At 56.9% G+C, this 23,260-nt stretch overlaps 2 protein-coding genes across 2 annotated transcripts; both read right to left on the bottom strand.

Annotated features, from left to right (window-relative positions):
* Positions 1-272: 272 nt before the first annotated feature.
* Positions 273-6,652, bottom strand: LOC149523687 (maestro heat-like repeat family member 5). The gene is made up of 10 exons (XM_089781605.1): positions 6,349-6,652; positions 6,102-6,219; positions 5,420-5,563; positions 4,825-5,001; positions 3,801-3,956; positions 3,302-3,424; positions 2,797-2,899; positions 1,875-1,949; positions 1,113-1,265; positions 273-654 (listed from the first exon to the last, which is right to left on the bottom strand). The coding sequence occupies exons 1-10, from the start codon at positions 6,648-6,650 to the stop codon at positions 644-646; spliced, it is 1,362 nt and encodes a 453-aa protein (XP_089637731.1). The 5' UTR covers positions 6,651-6,652; the 3' UTR covers positions 273-643.
* A 434-nt stretch (positions 6,653-7,086) lies between these two features.
* Positions 7,087-10,981, bottom strand: LOC149523686 (maestro heat-like repeat-containing protein family member 6). The gene is made up of 4 exons (XM_089781609.1): positions 10,632-10,981; positions 9,891-10,045; positions 9,415-9,541; positions 7,087-7,278 (listed from the first exon to the last, which is right to left on the bottom strand). The coding sequence occupies exons 1-4, from the start codon at positions 10,818-10,820 to the stop codon at positions 7,087-7,089; spliced, it is 663 nt and encodes a 220-aa protein (XP_089637735.1). The 5' UTR covers positions 10,821-10,981.
* Between the last annotated feature and the right edge of the window lie 12,279 nt (positions 10,982-23,260).

Here is a 23,260-nt window from a genome sequence, read left to right as displayed (position 1 = left end):
GGGCAGCCTCAGCTTCCCACCCCAGTCCCAGAATGCTGGGCAGCCCCAGCCCCTCCCCCACCACGGACCCCAGAACGCGCAACCCCAACCCATCCCCCACGGCGGACCCCACAACGCGCAACCCCAACCGCTCCCCCACCGCAGACCCCAGAACGCGCAACCCCAACCCCTCCCCCACCGCGGACCCCAGAACGCGAAACCCCAACCCCTCCCCCACCGCGGACCCCAGAACGCGCGCAGTCCCAGTGCCCCCAAGGAGAGTGGTCCCACGCTGGTCTTTGTGGGAAGGCAGACGGACGACGAGAGAGACCCACCCAGATGGGCAGAGGCCGGTGGGAAGGGCCCGGAGATGGGTGGGTCTGATGGTGACTCACAAGCCATGTCCTGGGGTGTCGGGCAGGACAAATGTTGGGGAACAAGCAAAAGTCCACGACAGCTGCAAGTCTCTGGGCCAGGAGCGGATCCTCGGTTCTTGTGGACGCGCCACAGGGCCGGGGAGGGGCTTGGCGTCCTCTGGCCTGTGGGTTGAACGGCTCCTGGTCCCGGTCGTGGCTGGTTCCCCGTCACGTGCAGCTCTGCCCCTTCCGGATCCTTGTGGTGTCCCAGCTGCTTGGTCTCCCGGCCAGGCCGGGGAGCGGTGGGCTCAGCCGGTGTCTGTCAGAGGAGACAGGGCAGGAGCACAGATGAGAAGGACACAATTGTCAAGGGGGAGAACCAGGGCAGGTTCCCCTTCCTCCCCCTTTGCCATTTCCCTGAGAGCCGGCATCCCTGAGAGAGCCCAGCCCCTCCCCCGGCCGCTGCTCCCCTGGGGCTGGCGATGGCCGAAGGGAGTCCTGGAGAATCCCCCTCTCTCCGCGCGCTGCTGACGGAGGGGATCCCATGGAGAAGCTGTGGTTGGGGGGCTGGGCCATCGCGCATGGAGCCCAAAGGCGGGGGGGGGTCGTTTGGGGCAGGGCCGTGGTAGGAACAATTTCCCTCAGCTCCAGCCCCCACGCGAGTGGCTCCCAGTGACTCCAGGACGCCGCGTTGCTCCTGTCGCCCCTCACGGCCCCTCTCGCCCCACGGAACCTGCCTCCCTGCTCCAAAGAGCTGCTCCCGTCTGTGGTACCTACCGTGGCAGGAGGAAGAGTCCTTCTGTGTCGGTGCCGCTCCCAAGTCGTAAGAAGCACCCAACACGCGGCTCGCAAGCTTCTGCAGCCATTGCCGATGTTCGTTCAGGATGAGCCACGTGTCCCTGTCCGATTTTAAAGGCTGTTGCTGAAAAGCTGAAACAAAGAGGAAACAGGTTGGAAACCCCACAGAGCTGCTGTAACTGATGCCTGGGAAACCTCTGCTTCCCAATGGCCTTTGCCCCGGGAACACGACAACAACCGTGACTCTGACATTCAGGCGCCGATCCGCAGAAAGGGTTTAGGCTCCTCACTTCTACTGAACCCTTTGTGCATTTGTGCCGCCTTCAGTGCTCCAGAGGTGGCAGGGAAAGGAGTTCCCAGGGGGCCTGGCAGGATACCGTAGGAGCTAAGAATCAATCTCTGGGTGAAGGTCCTTGGGGAGGAGACAATGCAAACTTTTCTGACACAGGGTAAGAATCCCTCTCCTCCTACTAATGCCTCGTCATAGCGAGGGTCCTTTTCCGTTCTGGCCAGCTGTCCTTGAGAGCCTTTCTGTTCTTACCCCCATTTCACGGATGGGGAAGGTGAGGCACAGAGTTGCTCCTGGTGGCTCAAAGCTCCCGACTCCCATTCTTATGTCCTACCAGCAAGACCACTCTTCTCCCTTCAGCACTGTCCTCAGACCCAGAGGGACACTGTGACATCTGTGTTCAGGCCTCATACTGCCCACAGATGCCCAAACGCCCAGAGGTATTTCCTTACCTTCACACAGGCGGGTGACACCAGCTGCAGTCACTCTTTTCGACAACAGGTCACAGTAATGGTGGATGGTTTCTCCTATACAGACAAGGAATAGAATGGAGCTCACACTGTTTCAGTGTCATCCCTGCAAATTACTAAAGAGTCAGCCATTCCCGTAAGACAGCCCTTGGGAAATTCAAGACAGTCCTTCAGTGTGATGCAAAACACAATGGAGAAAGCATCCGACCCCAGGAATCACTGAAAGGCCGATTGGGGAAGGAGATTGAACTCAAAAGGGAGGTGCACACGGTTAAGCCTGCGATTAATCGCCTTTGAATTTTTTAATCGTTCCCATATTTCTTCAAACAAGAGTGCAAATCTGAGCAGTAAAACAGAGAACTTTGGGATTCAAAGGGACCTTGAGACGCCATCAGGTCCGGCCCCCTGCCCGCGCAGCAGGACCAAGCACCATCCCTGACAGATTTGCCCCAGATTCCTAAACGGTCCCCTCAAAGACTGACTCATAACCCTGGGTTCAGTAAGACAATGCTCGAAGCACTGAGCTCTCCCTCCCCCGTAATGTTCATTGAGAGCTCGGAGCAGCATTTCACGCCGTCCCAGAGGGCACACCGGGTGCAATTCTTTTAGACAACTTGACTTCTAGTCATTTAGGAAAGAGCACGTGATACTCGTTACCTGGGCAAGCTGCAGACCGAGCAGCAGTACGCCAGGGACGGGAGGAACGAAATCACACACCCAAACACAATAGCACTGATATTTTATTCAACTAACTCGTCTATGTTCCCTCCATGTTTCACAGCTGCAGTTGCAGCAGGCGCCTGAGGTGCTGGCTGATGCTTGTCCTGAAACCCCTTTTTGTTCATTTGCAGATTTTAACAACTCTAACAGCCCTGGAACAGCTCCCGGGGGCTGCTTTGCTTACCGATGAAGAGGGCTGCAGAATGTCTGATGGATGCCTGGGAGCTTTCCAGATACTCTAAGGCCTGGAACAGGAACCTGGGGAAGTTCCTCTTGTAATTCTTCATCTAGGAGCAGAGCAGGAGACATGCTCAGACCAGACAAAGTGATCGACCTACAGCTGACAGGCCAGGGTCGCTGAAGCACAGAGGGAAGCCAGGGCAAGAGCCAGTAGGAGCCCAGATGTCCGGAGTCGGGCCCTTGGGGAAGAGCATTTCTAAGCTGGGCACAGGCAGAGGGGCAGGAGTCCACGGGCAGGAGGCAGGGGCAGCGCTAAGTTCGGGAGATGGGGGCAGTGGAAAGGGTGGGATTGGAAAACAACTGAGGAAACGCCGAGCCCCTCTGGGGGGGCTGCCTCTGCTCCCTGCGTGACGAGCGGGGGAGAATCCCCCTGGGCACTCGGGGTGGGGGTAGAAAGGTCTCCCTGAGCTCCCCGGTCACCGCTCCCCGGGCCCACAGAATTCACCTACCAGGCACTTCCCGACGCCGGGCAAGAGCCGCGAGGAGCCATCCCAGGCCAGGCTGCAGAAGAGACTCTTGAGATGGGCCCAGCCGAGGAACACGGCGCAGCGGAAGAGCGTCGCTTTGCAGCTCTGCAACACGAGGGGAGAGCGATAGGGGCCTCGCTGAGAGAGGGAGTGTCTGGGGCACGTCCCCTCCTCCCTGCCCCTTGGGATCCTGCTCTCCCTGCCTGGGGAGCCTCCTGCCCCTTGTTCTGCAGGGGACGCTGCTCAGGGGGGAGCTGAGCATTGGCTGGCAAGAGCCAGATGGGATCTCCACAGCTCGGCCCTTCTGCGCAGAGACGGCAGCGCCGGGGCTCCGGGATCCCAGAGAGTCAGAGCCAAGGGGCCCCCCTCAGGCCTCCCTGCACGTCCCCAATGGCCCTGGCTGGGCAGGGGCTCTGGAGAGGGGTGGGGCCCGGGGGACTCTGGCGCTTTGCTCTCCGGGACATACCGAGGGGGCACTTACCAGGATCACTCTCTGCTCCTCGTCTGCCAGGTGGAGCAGCAGCGGGAGCAGGCAGCGGGTGAGTTCCTGCCGCACGCGGGGTCTGTCCGGGCCCTTCACCCCGCCCAGCATGGTGCCCAGCAGTGAGATGGCTGCTGAGCGGACATTGCCCCTCTCCTGGTAAGGACACGCGGGGCGGGGAAGCCCGTGAGAGCCAGGCCGTGTCCCAGGGTCAGGGGCCTGACGGCCGCAAATCGCACACGGCTCCAGCACCCCGACCGGGACCCGCCCTGGCCCGCGGAAGCCGCAACCACCAGGCAGTCCCACAGACACTGTGCGCTGGCCAGGGCTGAGACCCAGAGGTCCATGGTGCAATGTGTGTGGAGAGCTTCCTGCACCCAGCCCCCCAGCCGCCTGGAGTCCAGAGAGGGGCCAATCTCTCCATGTTCTTCTCCCCCGTCCGCCCGGCCTGGAGAGACCCAGCCCACCCCTGTGCAGTGCCAGGCAGGGGAGCCACTGAGCACGGGGGGGGGGGGGGTGAAGGGTGGAAAGGGGCAAGTTACGAGGAATCTCCATCCTCACCTCATTCCTGCTGCACTTCCCGGGTCCCTCCTCCCGTCCCTCTTCCCCATCCCTCCCCTCCCCTCCCCTCCCCTCCCCTCCCCTCCCATCGCCCCTTCCCTGCTTCCTTCCCCAGCAAGGCCTGAGGGGGCTGAAGGAAGGCCCAGGTCCCTGGCCACAGAGGCTGCTCTGGCCTCCCCTCCCAGGGCACTGGGACCTGAGGCTCCCGCCTGCCTCCTTGGGGCTCAGGGAGGGGCTGGGCACAGGAGGGTGGGAGGGGAGGCTGCAGCAGGGCTGGGAGCTTGGTGCCCCCATTTCCCAGAAGGGCTCTGCCAAGGAGGGGGCTGAGTAGGAGACTCCCCACCCTTGGCAGGGGCCCCCTTGGGTGCTGTGTGGCTGGCCTGGGGGGCGGGGAGGGGCTGGGAAGGGTCATACCAGGACATCAGGGGAGGGGGAATGTGCTTCTCCGGGGTCCCGGCCTTACGTGGTCAATGAGCGGGCGCAGGCTGACTGCCATGTCCTGGGAGATGGAGCCAAGCCCCTCCCCGGCGAGCAGGTAGCTGGCGTCTGCCGCGTCCTTCAGGGCCTCCAGGACAGTCCATGCGTTCCTGGCGCAGAACATGGCGATGGTCCCTGGCAGCTGGGCCCGTAACAACTGCCCCTGCAGGAAGGCAGAAAGCAGCTCACGCCTGGCCTGGGACAGAGCCTGGGCAGGGGCTGGACCATCCCCCCATCGGCCAGCCCCCAGCGGGGGAGAAAGTCGTTCTCCTGCCGCTCTGGCAGGTGCTTTGCACCCCTGGCCCCGCCCCCCGAGCTCTGACCCCGCCCCCCGACTCATCTGTCCTTTCCGAGCTTGGGCTTGTTGTCAGCCGACACTCTCCCCCCATTGCCCTGAGCGACGCCCTGAGTCTCCTTCCCCTCCCCTACTGCCTCCACCGACCATGCTCTGCCCGCACCAGGGAGCAGGGACACAACACCCCTGGCTTGCTCAGTAACGGCATAGAACAGGGGTTGCAACAGTGATGTCTCTGTTATCTCCCAGTGCAGCAACGTCTCACCTGGGCAAGCCTGCCCCTCACCTTCTCTGGCTGGAAGATGATACTGCCCAGGCCCTGCAGACAGAGCCTCCGTATCTCCGGATTGGGATCTTTGGTCCATTCCATCAGCTGTTCCTGGAGCTCCGATCTGGTGACTGTGGTGAGGATGGAAGGACTCCGGAGAAACTGGAAAGAGAAAATCAACATCAGCTGCAGGAGCAGAAATCTGCCTCTCGGTCTGTTCGTGCGCCAGCATCTTTGCCAGCTGGTCACTTCCTGCCACACAAAATCCCTGGGGGTAAGGAGCCAGCGGCTGGTGTTTGAGATGGTCCATTCCCAGAGGGGCGACTAATGCACAAGCCCCTAATGAAGCCCAGGGAAAGGGGAATCTCTGGGCATCGCAGCGTGTCCCGGAGCGAGCCGTGGCAGGAGAAAATGAAACCCCAGGCAAAGGCGAGGAGAGAGGCCCGGCCTCAGGGCGCTGGAGAAACATCTTCTCTTGTCACATGGTCCCACGGAGGCACATCCAGCCAGGAGCAATCTCACCCTGCCCCCCACCACTCTGCCCGGCCCAACTAGGATCCACGTGGGCAGAGGAGCCGGCTGGCTGTGGTGTTGCCGAGCTGCTGGCGATGGGCCCCGGTGCCTGCCTGCCTGCCTGCCTGGGACGGGACCGAGCTGCTCTGCACAAGCCCACATGTGCCTGGCAGCTCCGGAATCTCACCTCGGTGCAGAAAGTCAGGGCGATATTTCTCTGGGGCTGCTCCTCCTGACTCTGCATGACGGCGATGGCCTCTCTGAGCACCGCAGGGAGCTGTGGGGTCTGGTGCTCCACCATGGCCCTGGAACAGGACAGAGAAAATGCCCGGAGTTACCAAGGGGAGAGAGCGTCGCTCTCCCATGGCGGGGCTGAGAGGGCCGGCGGGGACAGAGGAGGGTCTCCCACTGAGCTCCCATTGCCCAGACTCTACCTTGCGATCAAGCCCACCCCTTGGGAGAAGCGCTGGCGGGAGGCCATCATGTCCCAGCCCTGCTGCAACTGGATACTGGCAAATTCCTTCCAGTATCTGGGCATGGAGAAAAGGGTCTTCACGGTCTCCAAGGAGGTGCTAGAGGCAATAAAAAGTCCGGGTGTCAGAACTCGACCCCAGCCCCACGCAGCGCAAACCACACAAGGCCTGGGACACCCGGCGTGGTCAGCAGCAGCCGGCCTCCCCCGGGATGGCCCCAGCACCGTGTGAGGGCACGGCCCTGCCCAACGGGCCCTGGCCATGCCACAGACTCATCGAGTTTCTAGCCAGGTGGTTCCCTGGTTGTCCCTGTAGAATCAGTGTCACGGGCCCCTCCTCGTCCTGCCTGCCTGTGACACGGCCCCCCCCGCCGGTCTTGTGCACTCTGTGTGTGCTCTGGCCACGCTGTCCTGGGGTGGGGTCTTGTGGGACAGAGGCCCAGCGGGCTCAACAGGCATGGAGAAAAGCCCTGACCCCTCGGCCGGGAGCACATGGGGACGTGCCGACGTGGCCCCTGGCCTGTGGTCGGAGTCAGAGGAGCAAGTGTGGCTCACACGCACACGGGCGCCCAGCACTGCTCCCTCCACACAGACCTGCCCAGAACTGCTCCTGGGCTGTAGGGACACGCACAGCAGAGGGCCAGGCAGGTCCCACAGGGGCTGAGCAGAACAAATCTGTTCTTCCCCTTCCTTTCCGCCGTTACCTCAAGGGGCTGAGGCGGCTGGATCCATCCGGGCTGGATGTCTTCTGGGCTCTCCAAGTCCCTGGCAGGCACAGGTCCAGCACGTACTGCACCTGCCTGACGCAGACGAGGAGGAGCTGGGGAAACATGTCGAGGATGGCTTCTCGGTATCCCCAGAGGAAAAGGATCTCGTACAGCGTGTCCATTGCCTGGAGACAGGAGACAGAAATGTCACTGAGCTGTCCCCACCTGCCCATCCGCTCCCATGGCTTTGGCTGTCATCCTGCTTCCATTTTCCATTTCCTTGCGGCTTATGAGGAAGGAGGGTGAGATCCTCTGGGGGGAAGGGAGATGTGATGGCCCCTGAACCGTCTCCTGTTCCTAGAATGGACGCAGATGGGAACCTCCTGGAAAGGGCGGAAGAGTCCGGGTGACGTTATTTCCCGTTCTCTGTCTTCATGGCCTAGCCCCGCCCTTCAGCTTGCCAGACGTGACCGGGGGGCACCACTGCCCCTCTGCCGCCTGAGTAACTCCAGCGCCACAAGCAGCAGGGAGCCGGGGCGATGCCGGGAGGTCGAAGCGGTGTCGGTGCAGACCCCACGTTGCTACCAGCGACTGGCTTTCCATCACATCCCGGGTTTCAGGTCCTCGTTTTCGCTCCCCCGTCGTACTGGGCTGCTTGTGCGTCTGGGCTAATGCTCATGAGGAAGGTCCTTGCTGATCTGAAACCGGGATCCCTGGGTCCGGCTCTGGGGTTGACCATCTGTCTGGCTCGTGCCTGTCACTTGCTCCCAGGCCTTCCGAAGGTTGGATCACTCCTTTGCTCTTCCACGAAATCCCCCCAAGATCCCAAACTACTTGACCTGGGTCAATGGGAACTTCTGTCGGGTCAGTTCCGATCCTCGTGACCCAGTTGTAGGGACCCCGGCCGTGCTGCTTGTGTCACTCTCTCGGATGCTCCGGCTTCGGGTCTGGCTTCCCTGGCTCCTCTGCCACCATGTAGTCCTCAGTAGGGAGACAGTTTGGCTACGTCTAGACTACATCCCTTTTTCGTAAAAGGGATGTAAATTAGACGTATCGCAATTGCTAATGAAGTGGGGATTTAACTCTCCCCCGTTTCATTAGCATAAAAATGGCTGCCGCTTTTTTTCCGCACGGAGCTTTTTCGGAAAAAAGCGTCAGTCTAGACGCTGATCTTGTGGAAAATAAAGGCTTTTCCGAAAGATCCCTTATCCCTCTATGACAGAGGACTCCTTGGGGTGCTTCCCAGAGTGCTGGCAAAGCCACTGACACTTTCCTCTTGGCTCTATGGGGTTTCTCACCACCCTGTCCTCTGGGCCAGATCTCCTGGTCTCGCCCAGCAAAGGCACAGGAGCCCTCCCTCCCATCCACCCAAGAGCAATACAGACACTGAATCCCTGCGGGTCTGAGGAGAGTGCAGTTTCAGGCACAGCTTCTGGGAACCCAACCCCCAAATAAATTGTTCCCGTGAGCCCCCTTTAACAGTGAAAGGAGGATGGACACACTGATTGCTCCCCAGGTCACAATTGTTCACACAACACTTGCTAGTAAATAATTCTGCACTCAGAGCGGGGATCAGCCCCTGACACGGAGTGTCCCATCTCTGCACTAGAGCTGCAGAGGTGCAGCCTGGCTACCTGGCTGAGACAGTCCTACCCCACAGGCCTGCTGGGCAGGCGCCAGCTGGAGGTGGCTAGAAAGGCCGGTGGCGAGCTCAGTCAGGGCTGACGGACGGGGACGGAGGTGCTGCTGGGGCTCCTGATTAGCAGCTCAGGGGCACCCAGACGCCATCGCCAGTCAGCAGGGAACCGCAGCAGATGCCCCAGTTTGGAGGAAAGAGACGGCGCAGACAACAAGAGAGGAGCTGGCAGTAAGCAGCTCAGGCGGGGAGTTGAACCCCAGGTGCTCGGCGAGTTTCTACTTGATTCCCCCAGAACTAGTGGTGCCCCCTCCAATGCTGACAGGGCGCTGGACTGGGACCCGGTGGAGAGGGCGCCCTGGGTCCCCTACCCCTCCGCACCAATCCCACTAGGAGTTATTGCCTCCGGCTGCTAGGCCGCACTGCCCTGTGTGAAGGGAGCTGCAGTGCTGACTTGGAGCATCGTGGTGCATGCGGGGTTGACCACGAAGTGAGGGGCCTCAGAGGCCGGACACCCCCTCCGGAGGGGAGCAGGGGGGCTCTCCCCGTGACACGGCTGTGTGCCCAGTGGGCAGTGGGGCCGTGGCCTGACACTAAGAGGGGTTGAAGCCCCCTTCCCTCCCACAGATGCAGCATCCTCCCTGTAGTGGTGAGTTCCCTACGGGACAGCTCCAGTGTCACTTACAGCCAGAGACACGCTGCGGCTCCTCTCCTCCCGGTGGCTCTTCCGGAGCGCGTCCAGCAGCTGCTGCAGCACCTGCCGGGGGAGCTGTGGTTCTTCCCCCACGGCCTTCCACAGCTCCCTGGCACCTCTGCAAGGTCAGAAACCAAAATCAGAGCCTCCCTGCTTGGCCTCCTCCTGCCTCCCCAGGGAGAGGCTGGGAAGGTGGCGGGAAAGGGGCTCTCAAAAGAGACCCTGGGGGGCAGGGAAGCTGAGGCAGGAGAGTTCCTTCCACAAGCTCTGCATTTATTCCCTTCCCTTAGCAGCCGTCCCCTCAGGAGCTGGGCCTGGGCATCTTCTCTTAGGAGGCCGGGGCAGCCCTGTGCCCAGCAGGGAGCTGGATCCATCCCTGTCTCCGGCCAGGCCCTTCCTGCGCTCTGCCCTGGCAGGAGGGGGGGGAAGGGAAATCAGGGACTGAGGTGCTAACAGCCTCTCCCTACCTGTCCCATGGCAGCGCGTGGGCCACACAGGCGGGAACCACGTCCCGGGGGTGGGCGCGAGCCAGCAGGGCGATGGTCCCCAGCGCGGCTCCTCTGGCTCTGGGATCCCCGACGTCGCGCAGCCAGCTGAAAATCTTTCCCACGACGTATCCAATCTGGAGGGAGCCACACAGCTGAGGGGGGATTGATCGAGAGTGGCCTCCTGCCAGGCCGCCCCCCGGCAGACGGCGCTGGGGGAAGGGCAGGAGCGTCACCGGCGTGGGGCCGAGGGAGAAAAGGCCCCGTTGAGAGGCCTGTCGGGAACGTGACCCCCGAGTCTTTTCCCCAAGAGACCTGCCTGGCGAAGGGCCCAGGGCTCTGCCTGGCTGAGGATTCCCAGCAGAGCCAACTGCAGCAACGCGGCCGCACGCCCCACGAGGCAGGTTGGTTCTAGGGGTCCTGGACAAGGCCTTCTCCTGGGGTCATTTGCTGACCCTGCCGCTGCCCCCAGCGCAGCCTTGGGAAGTCAACAAGCCGCTCTGGGCTCCAGTTCCCGGGTGTCTCGTGGGTCGAATTCCTGCCTCCCCGGCGGGCGATGGGGCTTAATTGAGCAGGGGAGCGACTGATGCTCAGAGCCTTCTAGAAAGGGGCTGAGCCGACCTGCCCCGCACCCTGACCCTGTGCCCCAGAGCCGGTTTCCTCAGAGCCAGTTCTCCCAGCCCCTGTCTCCACACGCCCTGCCCCTCGCCGGGCGTCTCTTACTCGCTCCATGCGGGCGCTGTGCTGGGACACGGTGGCTCTCGGCGGCGCCTCTGCCGCCTGAAAGCTCTCCAGGGCGGGGGCCGTCAGAGCCTTCAAGGCTTCCAGCAGCAGGGCTGTGGGCTGGGCTGAGGCAGGCGGCTCCCCGAGGGTCTGCAATGAACAGGGACAGAGCCTGTTGGGACTGAGCATTTCCACTGGGCAGCTGCCCTGGGACACTCGCTCCCTGGGGGCTGGCAGGGCCTAGTGAGCACGGAGGAGCCACCTGAGACCTTTTGTGGAGCAGCCTCACCCGGTGCCGAGGGTTCTCCCATCTCTCAGCCCTTCCCTGGTCCCCTCTGCCTGAGGAGAGATGGGAGCCTCTCATCCGGGGCAGGGACCCCAAGGGCCACCCCACTTCCTCCATTCCCTGCATCCCCCTCCATAGAGCCCCTTGTCCTAGGCAGGTTTCTCCCCTAAGTGACCAGGGATTTGTGGCTGGTTCTTTGGGACCGGAAAGACCCGTTCGGGGTAGGTGGGATTGGGTTCTAGATCCCCTCACCTGTGTGTTAGGCCCAGGGCTGATTGGGGCACAGAGGGAACTGTGGTGTCTGAGGGGTTTTGCGCGGTCTGACTGGTTTGTGACCTGTTTGGGAAGGTCTCTGGTCTGGGGCTGTAAAGCGTCCTTGTGTTGAGCAATTCACCCTGAGCCAACACCCTTAGCAGTGCACAGACCTGGCCCGGTCCGTCACAGTGGTATAGTCGGCAGGATCCTCAGATCTTGGTCAATTAAGCTTTGGATCAGGACCTCAAGTGGTTCTAAATTTTATTTTTGGGTGTAGAGAGTTTGATTGGTTAAAGAGCAGCTGCAATGAGTCAGCAACTACATGAGAGTCTTGACCGAGAGGCTCTAGAAGATTTGTGATTGGAGCCAATCACTGAATTCAGAGAGAAAGCTTTTAAGCCGGAACTGAGGTCTTTGCTAATACGAAATGACCAGCAGGGAAGGGAGCAGTGCCCACCCGGTGCCAGGGATGCTGTTGCAGATGAAATTAGAAAGCAGCAGGCACTGAAGGAATCGAGCTGGAACATGGGAAGGCCCTTGCCGACGTGCGTCGAAAGGCGAGGGAGGCGGATGCCGAAGTGGAGCGAAAGGTGAAGGAGGCAGATGCTGAGAGGGAGCGAAAGGTGAAGGAGGCCAGGGCTCGCTGACAGGACATCGCATTCCATCCTCACTAGGCCCTGCCTCGCCCAGCGCCTAGCAGAGCCTATGGGGCCAAGGGGGAGATGCAGAGGCAGATTCAGGAGGCTGTGGAGAGCATGCTGGCCATGGGCATCCCCTATTGTGATGGTGCCTAAAAAGGACAGGACCATGAGGCTCTGCATGGACGAGAGGAAGCTGAATGCTGTCACGCAGCCTGACCCCTTCCCCACACTCAGAATAGAGGATCTGTTGGATACGCTGGGGGGAGGGGTCTGTGTTTATAAGTACTCTGGTCCTGACTAGGGGGTACTGGCAGAGTCCCCTAGATGCTGATGCATGGGACAAATCTTCGCTCATAGTGGAGTTGGGCCTGTGTGAGTTCAAGGTGCTGCCCTTTGGCATGCGGAATTCCAGGGCCACCTTCCTGGGGCTGATCACGGAGGTCCTGCAGAGCCCATTCCAGCACTTATTTTGATGACCTGGCCATCTTTAGTAACTCCTGGCGGGATCACCTCAGTCACACAGGGGTGGTGCTGCGGCGGCTCGGGAAAGCCAACCTGATTGTCAAGGTGTCCAAATGCAGGATGGGGGCTGCCGAAGTGACTGTCTAGGGCACAGGGTGGGCAGTGAGTTGGTGCGCCCTGAACCCCTGAGGGTGGAGGCCATTAAGAACTGGCCTATCCCCCAAATGAAAACGCAGCTCCAGTCATTTGTGAGCCTGGCCAGCTACTACAGGAGGTTTGTGAGAGGGGTCAGAGACGTCATAGCTCCGATCACAGACCACACAAAGCAGGAGAGGCCGGACCGGGTGGTGTGGTCGGAGGCCTGTGAACAGGGGTTCCAAAGCATAAAGAATGTCTTGGCCAAGGAACCTGTGCTGGCCAGCCCGGATTTCAACATCCGACATCGGGCTGGGGGCGGTGCTGATGCAGGATGGGGTAGGTGACAAAAGGCACCTCGTGACCTTCCTCAGCAAAAAGCTGTGCCCCCCGGAGAAGCATTATGCTACAATTGAGAAGGAGAGTTATGCCATCGTGTGGGCTGTCAAGCAGCTCAAACCCTATCTGGACAACAGGAGGTTCACTGTGCTGAGCAGCCATGCCTCGCTGGCTTGCCTGCAGAAGGCCAACGGCACCAACTCCAGGTTGCTCTACTGGAGTCTGGCCCATACGTGGGTGTGTTGGCCCCAAAAATGGTATAGGAGGGGGCCATGTGAGGTATTGAATAGAAGCTTATTATCTGATAATCCTATGTATGCTGTTCTTGTGTTTGTATAATGTCTGTGTGTGCAGTTATTAGCATGTACTTGTATGGACACTGAAGATTTCCCTGCATGTGGTTAAGCATTAGGCAGGGCCGAGCCTGTGGACATGCTAATTACTGAGGCCCTGTGGAACAATGGCTCTCAATGGGCCCAGGACACACCCAAAGAATGCGGGGCTGTCACCTGAGAGCAGCCAGCAGGGAACACAGAGATTGGCCTCTGACCAGGTGACCTGCTACATACTAGAAGAGGCCAGGAAGGAGGTATAAAGAGGCCATGTGGTCGATGCCATTTTGTTCTCAGCTCAGCACTTCATCCCAGAGGCAGCATTGCAGGGATCGAAGAGCCAGGAAGACCTGTGAACCCATCCTGATGCTAGGATGTGCAACAAGAACTTTTAAACCAGCAGCTGTAACACCTCTGCTAGAGCCTGCATCGAGGACTGGGAGATTCGGTGCATGTAATGTAATATCCTTTAACAACCTTACTCTCAGGCTTTTCTTTCTTGTAATAATAAACCTTTAGATATAGATTCTAAAGGATTGGCCCAGCGTGATTTGTGGGTAAGATCCAGAGGGTAAATTGACCAGGGATCTGTGGCCGGTTTCTTGGAACCGGACAGAACTTGTTCGGGGTAGGTGGGATTGGGTGCTAGGACCCCCACCTGTGTATGAGGCCCGGGGCCATCTGGGGCACGGATAATGCTGGGGTGTCAGAGGGGTTTTGCTCATGAGGCTTCAGGCAGGTAGGTGAAGCGCTCTGTGGGACGGGTTTGTGGCCTGTTTGGAGAGGTCACCAGTCTGGGGGCTGTAAGGAGCCCCGGATTTGAGCAATTCGCCCTGAGCGGACGCCCTCAGCTGTGCCCAGACACGGCCCGGTCCGTCACAGGCCGTACTGGGTCAGACCAAAGGTCCATCTGGCCCTGTATCCTGTCTGCCAACAGGGGCCAGCACCGGATGCCCCAGACAGGGTGGACCGAAGATAATGATCAAGCGATTTGTCTCATGCCATCCTTCTCCAGCCTCTGACAAATAGAGGCCAGGGACACCAATTCTATCTCCTGGATAATAGCCTTTTATGGATCTAACCTCCATGAAATTATCTAGCTTCTCTTTAAACTCTGTTATAGTCCTAGCCTTCACAGCCTCCTCTGGCAAGGAGTTCCACAGGTTGACTACGTGCTGTGTGAAGAACTTTCTTTTATTAGTTTTAAACCTGCTACCCATTAATTTCATTTGGTGTCCTCTAGTTCTTCTATTATGGGAACTAATAAATAATTTTCCTTTATCGGCCCTCTCCACACCACTCATGATTTTATAGACCTCTATCATATCCTCCCTCAGTCTCCTCTTTTCCAAACTGAAAAGTCCCAGTCGCTTTAACCTCTCCTCATATGGGACCTGTTCCAAACCCCTAATCATTTTAGTTGCCCTTTTCTGAACCCTTTCCAAGGCCAAAATATCTTTTTTGAGGTGAGGAGACCACATCTGTACACAGTATTCAAGATGTGGGCGTACCATAGCTTTATACAGGGGCAGTAAGATATTCTGTGTCTTATTTTCTATCCCTTTCTTCATAATTCCTAGCATCCTATTTGCCTTTTTGACCGCCGCTGCACACTGTGTGGAAGTTTTCAGAGAACTGTCCACGATAACTCCAAGATCTCTTTCCTGATTTGTCATAGCCAAATTAGCCCCCATCATACTGTACCTATAGTTGGGGTTATTTTTGTATCATCCACAAACTTTACCACCTCACTGCTTACCCCTTTCTCCAGATCATTTATGAATAAGTTGAAAGGGATTGGTCTCAGGATTGACCCTTGGGGGACACCACTAGTTACCCTTCTCCATTCTGAAAATTTACCATTTATTCCTACCCTTTGTTTCCTGTCTTTTAACCAGTTCGCAATCCAAGAAAGGCGCTTCCCTCTTATCCCATGGCCTTGTAATTTACACAAGAGCCTTTGGTGAGGGACCTTGTCAAAGGCTTTCTGAAAATCTAAGTATACTATAGCTACTGGATCCCCCTTGTCTGCATGTTTGTTAACCCCTTCAAAGAACTCGAAGGGTATGTCTACACTACAAAGTTAATTCGAATTAACAGCCGTTAGTTCGAATTAACTTTAATAGCGGCTACACATACAAACCGCTAGTCCAAATTTAAATTGAACTACTGGAGCGCTTACTTCGAACTAGGTATACCTCATTCTACGGGGAGTAACGCCTAGTTCGAATTAAGTAGTTTGAATTAAGGGCTGTGTAGCCACTTAACTTGAACTAGTTGGAGGCTAGCTCCTCCCAGGTTGCCCTGGTGGCCACTCTGGGTGAAACCAGGGAAACTCTTTAGCCTCCCTCCCAGCCCCGGAGCCCTTAAAGGCCCCCGGTCTGGCTACAGTGCTTGTGCCAGTTGCAAGCCTGCCAGCACCCAGCCAGCAGACCCTACACCTGGCACGGCACGAGCCAGCCACCCACTGCCACCCAGCCCTCCACCTCTTCCCAGGACCAGGCTTTTGGCTCCCAGGAGCCTGCCCAGAGTCGCAAGAGGTGGGCACCTGCCTGGTCTAGTGTGGAGGTCGTGGACCTCATCGAGGTTTGGGGGGAGGCCTCCAACATCCACGATCTCCGCACTAGCCACAGGAACGCGGCCGTCTACAGCCACATAGCTGCCAGCCTGGCCACCAGATGCCACATGCAAACCCAGGAGCAGGCTTGCATGAAAATCAAGTTGGTCCAGTGAGACCCCTGACCCTGAGCTAAGAACATAAGAACGGCCGTACTGGGTCAGACCAAAGGTCCATCTAGCCCAGTAGCCTGTCTGCCGACAGTGGCCAGCACCAGGTACCCCGGAGGGGATGGACCGAAGACAATGACCAAGCCATTTGTCTCGCGCCATCCATCTCCAGCCTTCCCCAAACAGAGGCCAGGGACACGGTTCCTACCCCCTGGCTAATAGCACTCCATGGACCCAACCTCCATGACTTTATCTAACTTCTCTTTAAACTCTGTTATAGTTCTAGCCTTCACAGCCTCCTGTGAGTTCCACAGGTCGACTATGAACTTTGTGAAGAAGAACTTTCTTTTATTAGTTTGAAGCCTGCTACCCATTCATTTCATTTGGTGTGCTCTAGTCCTTATATTATGGGAACTAATGAAGAACTTTTCTTTATTCACCCTCTCCACACCGCTCATTATTTTATAGACCTCTATCATATCCTCCCTCAGTCTCCTCTTTTCTAAGCTGAAAAGTCCCAGTATCTTTAGCCTCTCTTCATATGAGACCTGTTCCAAACCCCTAATCATTTTAATTGCCCTTTTCTGAACCCTTTCCAAGGCCAAAACATCTCTTTTGAGGTGAGGAGACCACATCTGTATACAGTACTGAAGATATGGCATACCATAGTTTTATACTTCTCCTCCTCCTTCTTCCCCTGGCTTCCCCCTTCCTGCTCCCTCCTCCCAGGTTTCCCCCTCCCTTCTCCCACCTCCTTTTCCCAGTCTCCCCAGAGGTTAATCCCCTCCCGCCAGTTTTGTTAAATAAAGAGTTTCTATTTTTGAACACACGTGTCCTTTATTTTTTACATCAGTAAGAGGAAGGAGGTGAGAGAGGAAGGTGGCATGAGCCCCCGATGAGGAGGACTGGGGTGGCTCTGAAGGCTCCTCGGTGTGGAAGCTCTCCTGCAGGGCATCCTGGATCCTGACAGCCCCCCGATTGACCCTCCCCCGAATGGCAGCCTGCAGCAAGTGCAGCTGGGTTGATGGCCGAGTGCTGTGAGGTGCCGAGTGTGGGCACTCAGGGCACTCCAAGACAGGGCACTCCAAGACAGGACTGATTTACTGTCCCTCATCGAGTTAGACAAGCAAATGGGGAACCCTGAGAACAGTCTGTCCGGGGTGGGGGTCAGGTCCCTTTAAGCAGCAGCTCCACACTCTAAGTCCTAACTTGATGCCCTGCCAGCACTGGTTCCGGCCAGCCTTAACTTCGGTTCAGGGTCCACTCAATGTGGACGTGCTATTTCGATTAGCAAAACGCTAATTCGAATTAGTTTTTAGGTCTAGATGCACTAATTCGAATTAGCTTAGTTCGAATTAACTAATTCGAATTAAGTTAGTTTGAATTAGTGCTGTAGTGTAGACATACCCTAATAGATTAGTAAGACAGGATTTCCCTTTACAGAAAGCCACGTTGACATTTGTCCAACAAATTATGTTCTTCTACATGCCTCCCAATTTTATTCTTAACTATTGTTTCGACTAACTAATAAACTAGGCAAATATAACTTAGATAGGGCCACGATAAGGTGGGTGCATAATTGGCTGGATAACCGTAGTCAGAGAGTTGTTGTTAACGGTTCTAAATCCTGCTGGAAAGGGATAACAAGTGGAGTTCCTCAAGGGTCTGTTTTGGGACCCGTACTGTTCAATATCTTCATCAATGATGTAGATATTGGGATAGAGAGTACACTTATTAAGTTTGCAGATGATACCAAACTGGGTGGGGTTGCGACTTCTTTGGAGGATAGGGACATAATTCAAAATGACCTTAGCAAGTTAGAGAAATGGTCAGAGGTAAACAGGATGAGGTTTAATAAAGAGAAATGCAAAGTGCTCCACTTAGGAAGGAACAGTCAGTTCCATACATACAAGATGGGAAGCGACTGTCTAGGAAGGAGCATGGCGGAAAGGGATCTAGGGGTCATAGTGGACCACAAGTTGAATATGAGTCAACAGTGTGATGCTGTTGCAAGAAAAGCAAATATGATTCTAGGCTGTATCAACAGGTGTGTTGTAAGCAAAACTCGTGAAGTCATTCTGCCGCTCTACTCTGCACTAGTTAGGCCTCAGCTGGAGTACTGTGTCCAGTTCTGGGCGCCACATTTCAAGAAAGATGTGGAGAAATTGGAAAGGGTACAGAGAAGAGCGACAAGAATGATTAAAGGTCTAGAGAACATGACCTATGAAGCCAGGCTTCATGAACTGGGCTTGTTTAGTTTGGAAAAAAGAAGATTAAGGGGGGACATGATAGCGGTTTTCAAATATCTAAAAGGGTGCCACAAGAAGGAAGGAGAAAATTTGTTCCTCTTGGTTTCTGAGGACAGGACAAGGAGTAATGGGCTTAAAGTGCAGCAGGGGAGGTTTAGATTGGACATTAGGAAAAAATTCCTAACTGTCAGGGTGGTCAAATATTGGAATAAATTGCCAAGGGAGGTGATGGAATCTCCCTCTCTGGAGATATTTAAGAACAGGTTAGACAGACATCTGTCAGGGATGGTGTAGACGGAGCTTGGTCCTGCCTTGAGGGCGGGGGGCTGGACTCGATGACCTCTCGAGGTCCCTTCCAGTCCTATGATTCTATGATTCTATGATTCTAATTTGCTCTTGTTCTGAGCAATTCGCCCTCAGCCGACGCTCTCAGTGGTGACCAGACCCGGCCCGGTCCTCCATTTTTGTCTTCATTCCTGTCTTCACTATGGCAAATCCACGATGAAGGATCTCGGCCACAAACTGAAGCCTGAAGTGGCCCCAGAGTCGTCGGCAGGGAGACTCGCTCCTTCAGTCTCAACTACTTCCTGTCCTGCCCGTGATTCCTGCCAGTTCGGTGGTAGCGCCACACGCTGCCGGATGGGGAAGGCAGAGGGCGCTTCAGAAATACATCCAGCCTAGGAGAGGACGTATTCCTGAAACTTGCCCTAAGACAGCCGTTCATTTCATCTCCTACACGCCGGCACAAAGAGCTTTGCAGTCGGTGAATGTAATTTGAGTCCTTTAACAATATTAGGCTCAACCTTTTTTTTCTTTCTTTTATTAATAAACCTTCCTATTTTCAATTCTATGGGATGGGCACTGCAACCTCTTTTCGGTAAGCTCTGAGGTTTCAATTGACCTGGGCGGGTGACTGGCTCTTAAGGATCAGAGGAACCTGTTTGGATTTGATGGGATTTGTTTTCATAACCTCTCACCTGTATGTAGTAACAAAAGGGCCTGACCGTGTGAGGCCTAAGACCTGAGCAACCGTCAATGCTTTGCTAACATAAAGCAAAGCTAAGCAGTGAGCAAAAGGCAGGTCCTGCAGACAGAAGCTTGGGAAGGACAGGGCTGCCGATATTGCAGAGGTCCGAGGCACAGGCCATGCCCGCAAACATTCCAGGAGGATGGTAACAGAACATTTCCCTGCAGAAACAGCTCAGTCCCAGCACACTCCCCGTAGACAAGGGACTTACCGACCCAGGTTCAGCACAGGGTCGGGATGACAGCACTATGGATAGGGATGTTTGGATCAAACCACCAGGTACAAGGTAATTGGTTGTGTCTAGTAGGTTCGTCTGGAGGTGTCAACCTAATACCTTTAAGGGTGGCAGCCTGGTACATAAAGAAGTGACGTGAGGGCTACTAACTGTGAGGGCGTCGCATTTGACAATAAACCTGCTGGTCTGATTGCAAACCTTGCCTGCATCTGTCGTTTCTGGGCTCTCTTGGAGATCTCCTGTGTTGACCCAAGTGCACGGGGTCTAACGCTCTAGATTAGTGGTTCCCAAACTTTTCAGCATCACGCCCTCTTTTTGATTTTTGAGAAACCCTCATGCGTCCCCCCAAATAGCAGAAAAACTTATGGGGGCAGAGGTTGATGGGGGGCTGGGTCGCCTCGTGCCCCCCCTGGAATTTCTTCACCCCCCCCAGGAGGGCATGCCCCCGCAGTTTGGGAACTCACGTCTAGATGACGGGAGCAGAGGCACCCACACACGCAGCCAAAAGTTTGTCATCACCGATGGAGAAGGGGACCTGTCAGGAGCGCCCCGGGACAACCCTGACCAGACGACACTGAATGCTGGCAGTACGAGCCCTGGCAGATACGACGCTGCAGAAGGGGCGGTGCGGGTGGTGGCCCAGAGGGCAGGAGTGTCTAAGGGGGTTGCTTGCAGGGCTTCTTGCTAGCCAGGGTGGGGAACAGAAGTGCCGTTTGGGGCTGGTTTGGATCCTTGCAGTGGAGAACCCCCCGTTCTGGGCTCTCAGTAGCCCTGTCTCTGAGCAAAGTGCCCTGACTGGCCCCTCCGTGTGGTGCCCCCAGAAATCCCCCGTGTTACAAGGCTTTATTCAGGGGAGCTGGTCACAAGGGTGAGTGTTTCCTTTCGGTCCCTGGGCCGGAGGGGGGCAGGTCATTCTCCTCTGAGAGACACCGGCTGGGGAGATAGTCACACGCCCCGCAGGGGACGCTTTCCACTGGCTCAGCCACAAGCCTCATTTGTAAGTGTTTCCTGTTACAGACTGGCTCGGCTATCCCTTTGAGACTTATCTACCCAATGTCCTCTTCCCCCCACCCCTCAATTTTTTTCCTCCGCTCCGTCCCTTATTTGTTCTTGGTTCTGTACTTCCCACACGCTGGTCATCTGAACAAGTGGGCTGTGCCCCGAAAGCCCATGATCCCATCTACATGGTTTGTGAGTCTATAACGTGCTACCGGACTCTGTTGTTTTTTAAGTTTTTACCATAGACATGTGGGAGCTGCTCCTTTCTAATGGGATGGGCTGGGGGGCTGGTTCCTCCTCTTCGCTCTGGTCTGCCTGGCTCCTCGTCGTCTCGGAGAGCTCCGTCTGCATCCCTGGAGCAGAAGGAAACACTGGTTTGAATGTGGTATCCCTGGGCGACAGGGAAGGGAACTGGGCCCAGAGCCCTGACGTGACTTGCCCAGGGTCACACACAAGGTGCTTGCAGGGCCGAGCAGAGAGCGCCGCTCTCATGACTCTGAGCTGGGTGCTCTCCCCACTGGGCTTCCTCTAACCTAGGGGCAGCGTCTCTCCCATGGCGTGTTCTGCTCTCCCCGGTCTCGCCCCCTTCCTGGCAGGGACGGGAACAGGCCTCATTTCGCCTGAGAGCCCCAGGAAGTGATGGCCCAGCCCAGCCCAGTTCCCAGCTGTGAGCTGCTGAGACTGTGGGATGGGGTGACCCTCTGGCTCCTTTGTAATGGTTTTGTTCATTATCTAAGCTCAGTTGCTGGTGTCCACACTCAATACCCAGCACCCCCAGGCTGAAGCCTCGATCCCCAGCACGGGCTGAAGTCCCAAGGCCTGGGAACCCGTCGGGGCTCAAAGCAGAGGTTGAGGGGCTGAAGCCAAAGGGGAGCTGGGATTGGCAGGGCTGGATCCCGAATCCCCAGTGCTCACCGTGCAGCAGAAGCCGCCTGAGCCCCTGGGCAGACCTGGGGCTGGTGCCCCCGAACGTCAGTGGAAGTGCAGGGCAGTCGTAGGGACAGACCCACCCTCCTCTCTCCCTGCCCCTGGCAGTTTGGAGCCGGGAAGCCAGAGCCGGGCAGGGCAGGGCGGCTTCTCCTCTGTCTGGTGCCATGGTGCAGGCAGCCTGGCTGTTCCCTCCTCTCCAGCAGCTGCTGCTGGTGCAGGGGTTGGAGCTGCCCCTCAGCTCCCATGCAAGGTTCCCTGGAAGTCGCGTCCCTGCGCGGGCGCGAATCCCTTTTCTGCTCTCTGAGCCCCTCACGATCCAACCTGCAGCCCCTGACAAGTGCCGCATGGGGTGGCAAGAGAAGCACATGTCCCCTAAGCACCCTGGGCAGGGAGGCCAAGGGCCCGAGCTGGGGATGCCGCTGCCAGTGAGTGTGGGGGGCCATGTGTGACGTAGTGGGGGTACTTGCTGGGCTGTGGTGACCCCTGCTGTCTGGAGCAACACCCAGCAGGGAAAACCTCGCTAGGCAGAGGTAATGCCAAACTTGTTGAACCAGTGGCCAGACACCCCCCATGGAGAGGAACAAAGGAAGGTGGATGCTGCCCTGACTGGGGGCAGGGCTGGAAGTTGGTTAGTTGGTTGGTGGCTGTCTGTGAGGATGGATGAGACAGCCTAAGGAGAGGAGCTGGAGTTTAGGGGCCCAGTCTCCCCCCAACTCAAGGGGGCCTGAGGCATCCTAACCCAGCTCTGTGACCAGATTCCATCTGTGCTGTACTGTATCCTGGAGAGGCAATAAACTTCCTCAATTCTACTGGCTGGTGCAGTCTGTTTGTGCCATTTCGGGGTGCAGGAGACGGGGGACCCCAACGCGCCGTCATGTCCCCCAAGCGTGGGCAGGGAGGCCAAGGGCCCGAGCTGGGGATGCCGCTGCCAGTGAGTGTGGGGGGCCATGGCCCTGCTGCCAGCCCCGGACCCTGCCCCACTAGTTCCCCAGGCCCCATCGGATGGAGAAAGCGGTGGGGCAAGGGCAGGGCAAGGTCACGGAGGAGGTGGGGCCTGGGGCAGAGGGCGTTTCTGTCCCTTTTACAGGCTGGGGGAAAGGTCACGTGGCTGGTGGCCCCCGTGTCACCCTCACTGGTCACCCTGATTACGCCTGTACCTGAGGGGACCCCCTTAGCCAGGCCCCCACGACCCCCTTTCTCCCGCTGGGCCTGGCAGTTTTTACAGCACACGGGGTGGGGTGAGGGGGAAGAACCCGCATCATTTTTATTAATTTCCTTCAACTCGCTTGAATTTGAGCGATTTTACCAGGTGTCCCGCTCTCCCCACAGGGCAATTGGTTCTCAAAGGTTTTGACCCTGGACCCATCCCCCTCAACGCACAACTTTCCCTGGATCACCAGCCACCCCCCCAGGGGAACAAAATGCCTTCGCTTCGCTCTAAAAACCTTAAATACTCAATTATTCATATTAAACGACTGGAGCTATAATATGGGGGGGAGGGTTGGGGGGTGTATAACCGGTAAGAAAGGAGACTTTATTAATGAAAATCAAAATAATTAACTAAATCAGGAGCTTTAACTTTATCATGTTAGTTCACCAAACATCAATTTATATAACTACAATATTAATTTATGTCCAAAACAAGTGGCTTCAATATTCTCTTTATTTATGGCAGGGGTGGGGAAACTTTTCTGGGTTGGGGGCCATTGATCCCCAGAAAAATCAGTCGGGGACCAGAAAAAAGTGAGAGGGAAAAACCCTCCAAACAACAAAAGCAATAAAACATCCCCCACTGCTGTGGCCACCACTGCAACACTTCACTCCTCTGCCGCTCCAGCCCCAAAGGGAGCAGGGGAGAGAAGAGAGGAGCAAGAGTCAAGGCTTCCCATGGGGCAGATTAACTCTTTTGACCGGGGATAGTAGATTTTGTGCTCCCTAGGCTTTGGGTGAGGCCAAAATGAGGGGTTCAGTGAGTGGGAGGTGGCTGCCAGGGCATGGGATGAGGACAGTGG

This window comes from Pelodiscus sinensis, chromosome 12 (genome assembly GCF_052426305.1).
Source record: "Pelodiscus sinensis isolate ZL-2025 chromosome 12, ASM5242630v1, whole genome shotgun sequence".
In the NCBI taxonomy this organism is placed as follows: domain Eukaryota; kingdom Metazoa; phylum Chordata; order Testudines; family Trionychidae; genus Pelodiscus; species Pelodiscus sinensis.
Note: the sequence above shows the minus strand (reverse complement) of the source record. Positions and strands in the feature narration are given on the sequence as shown.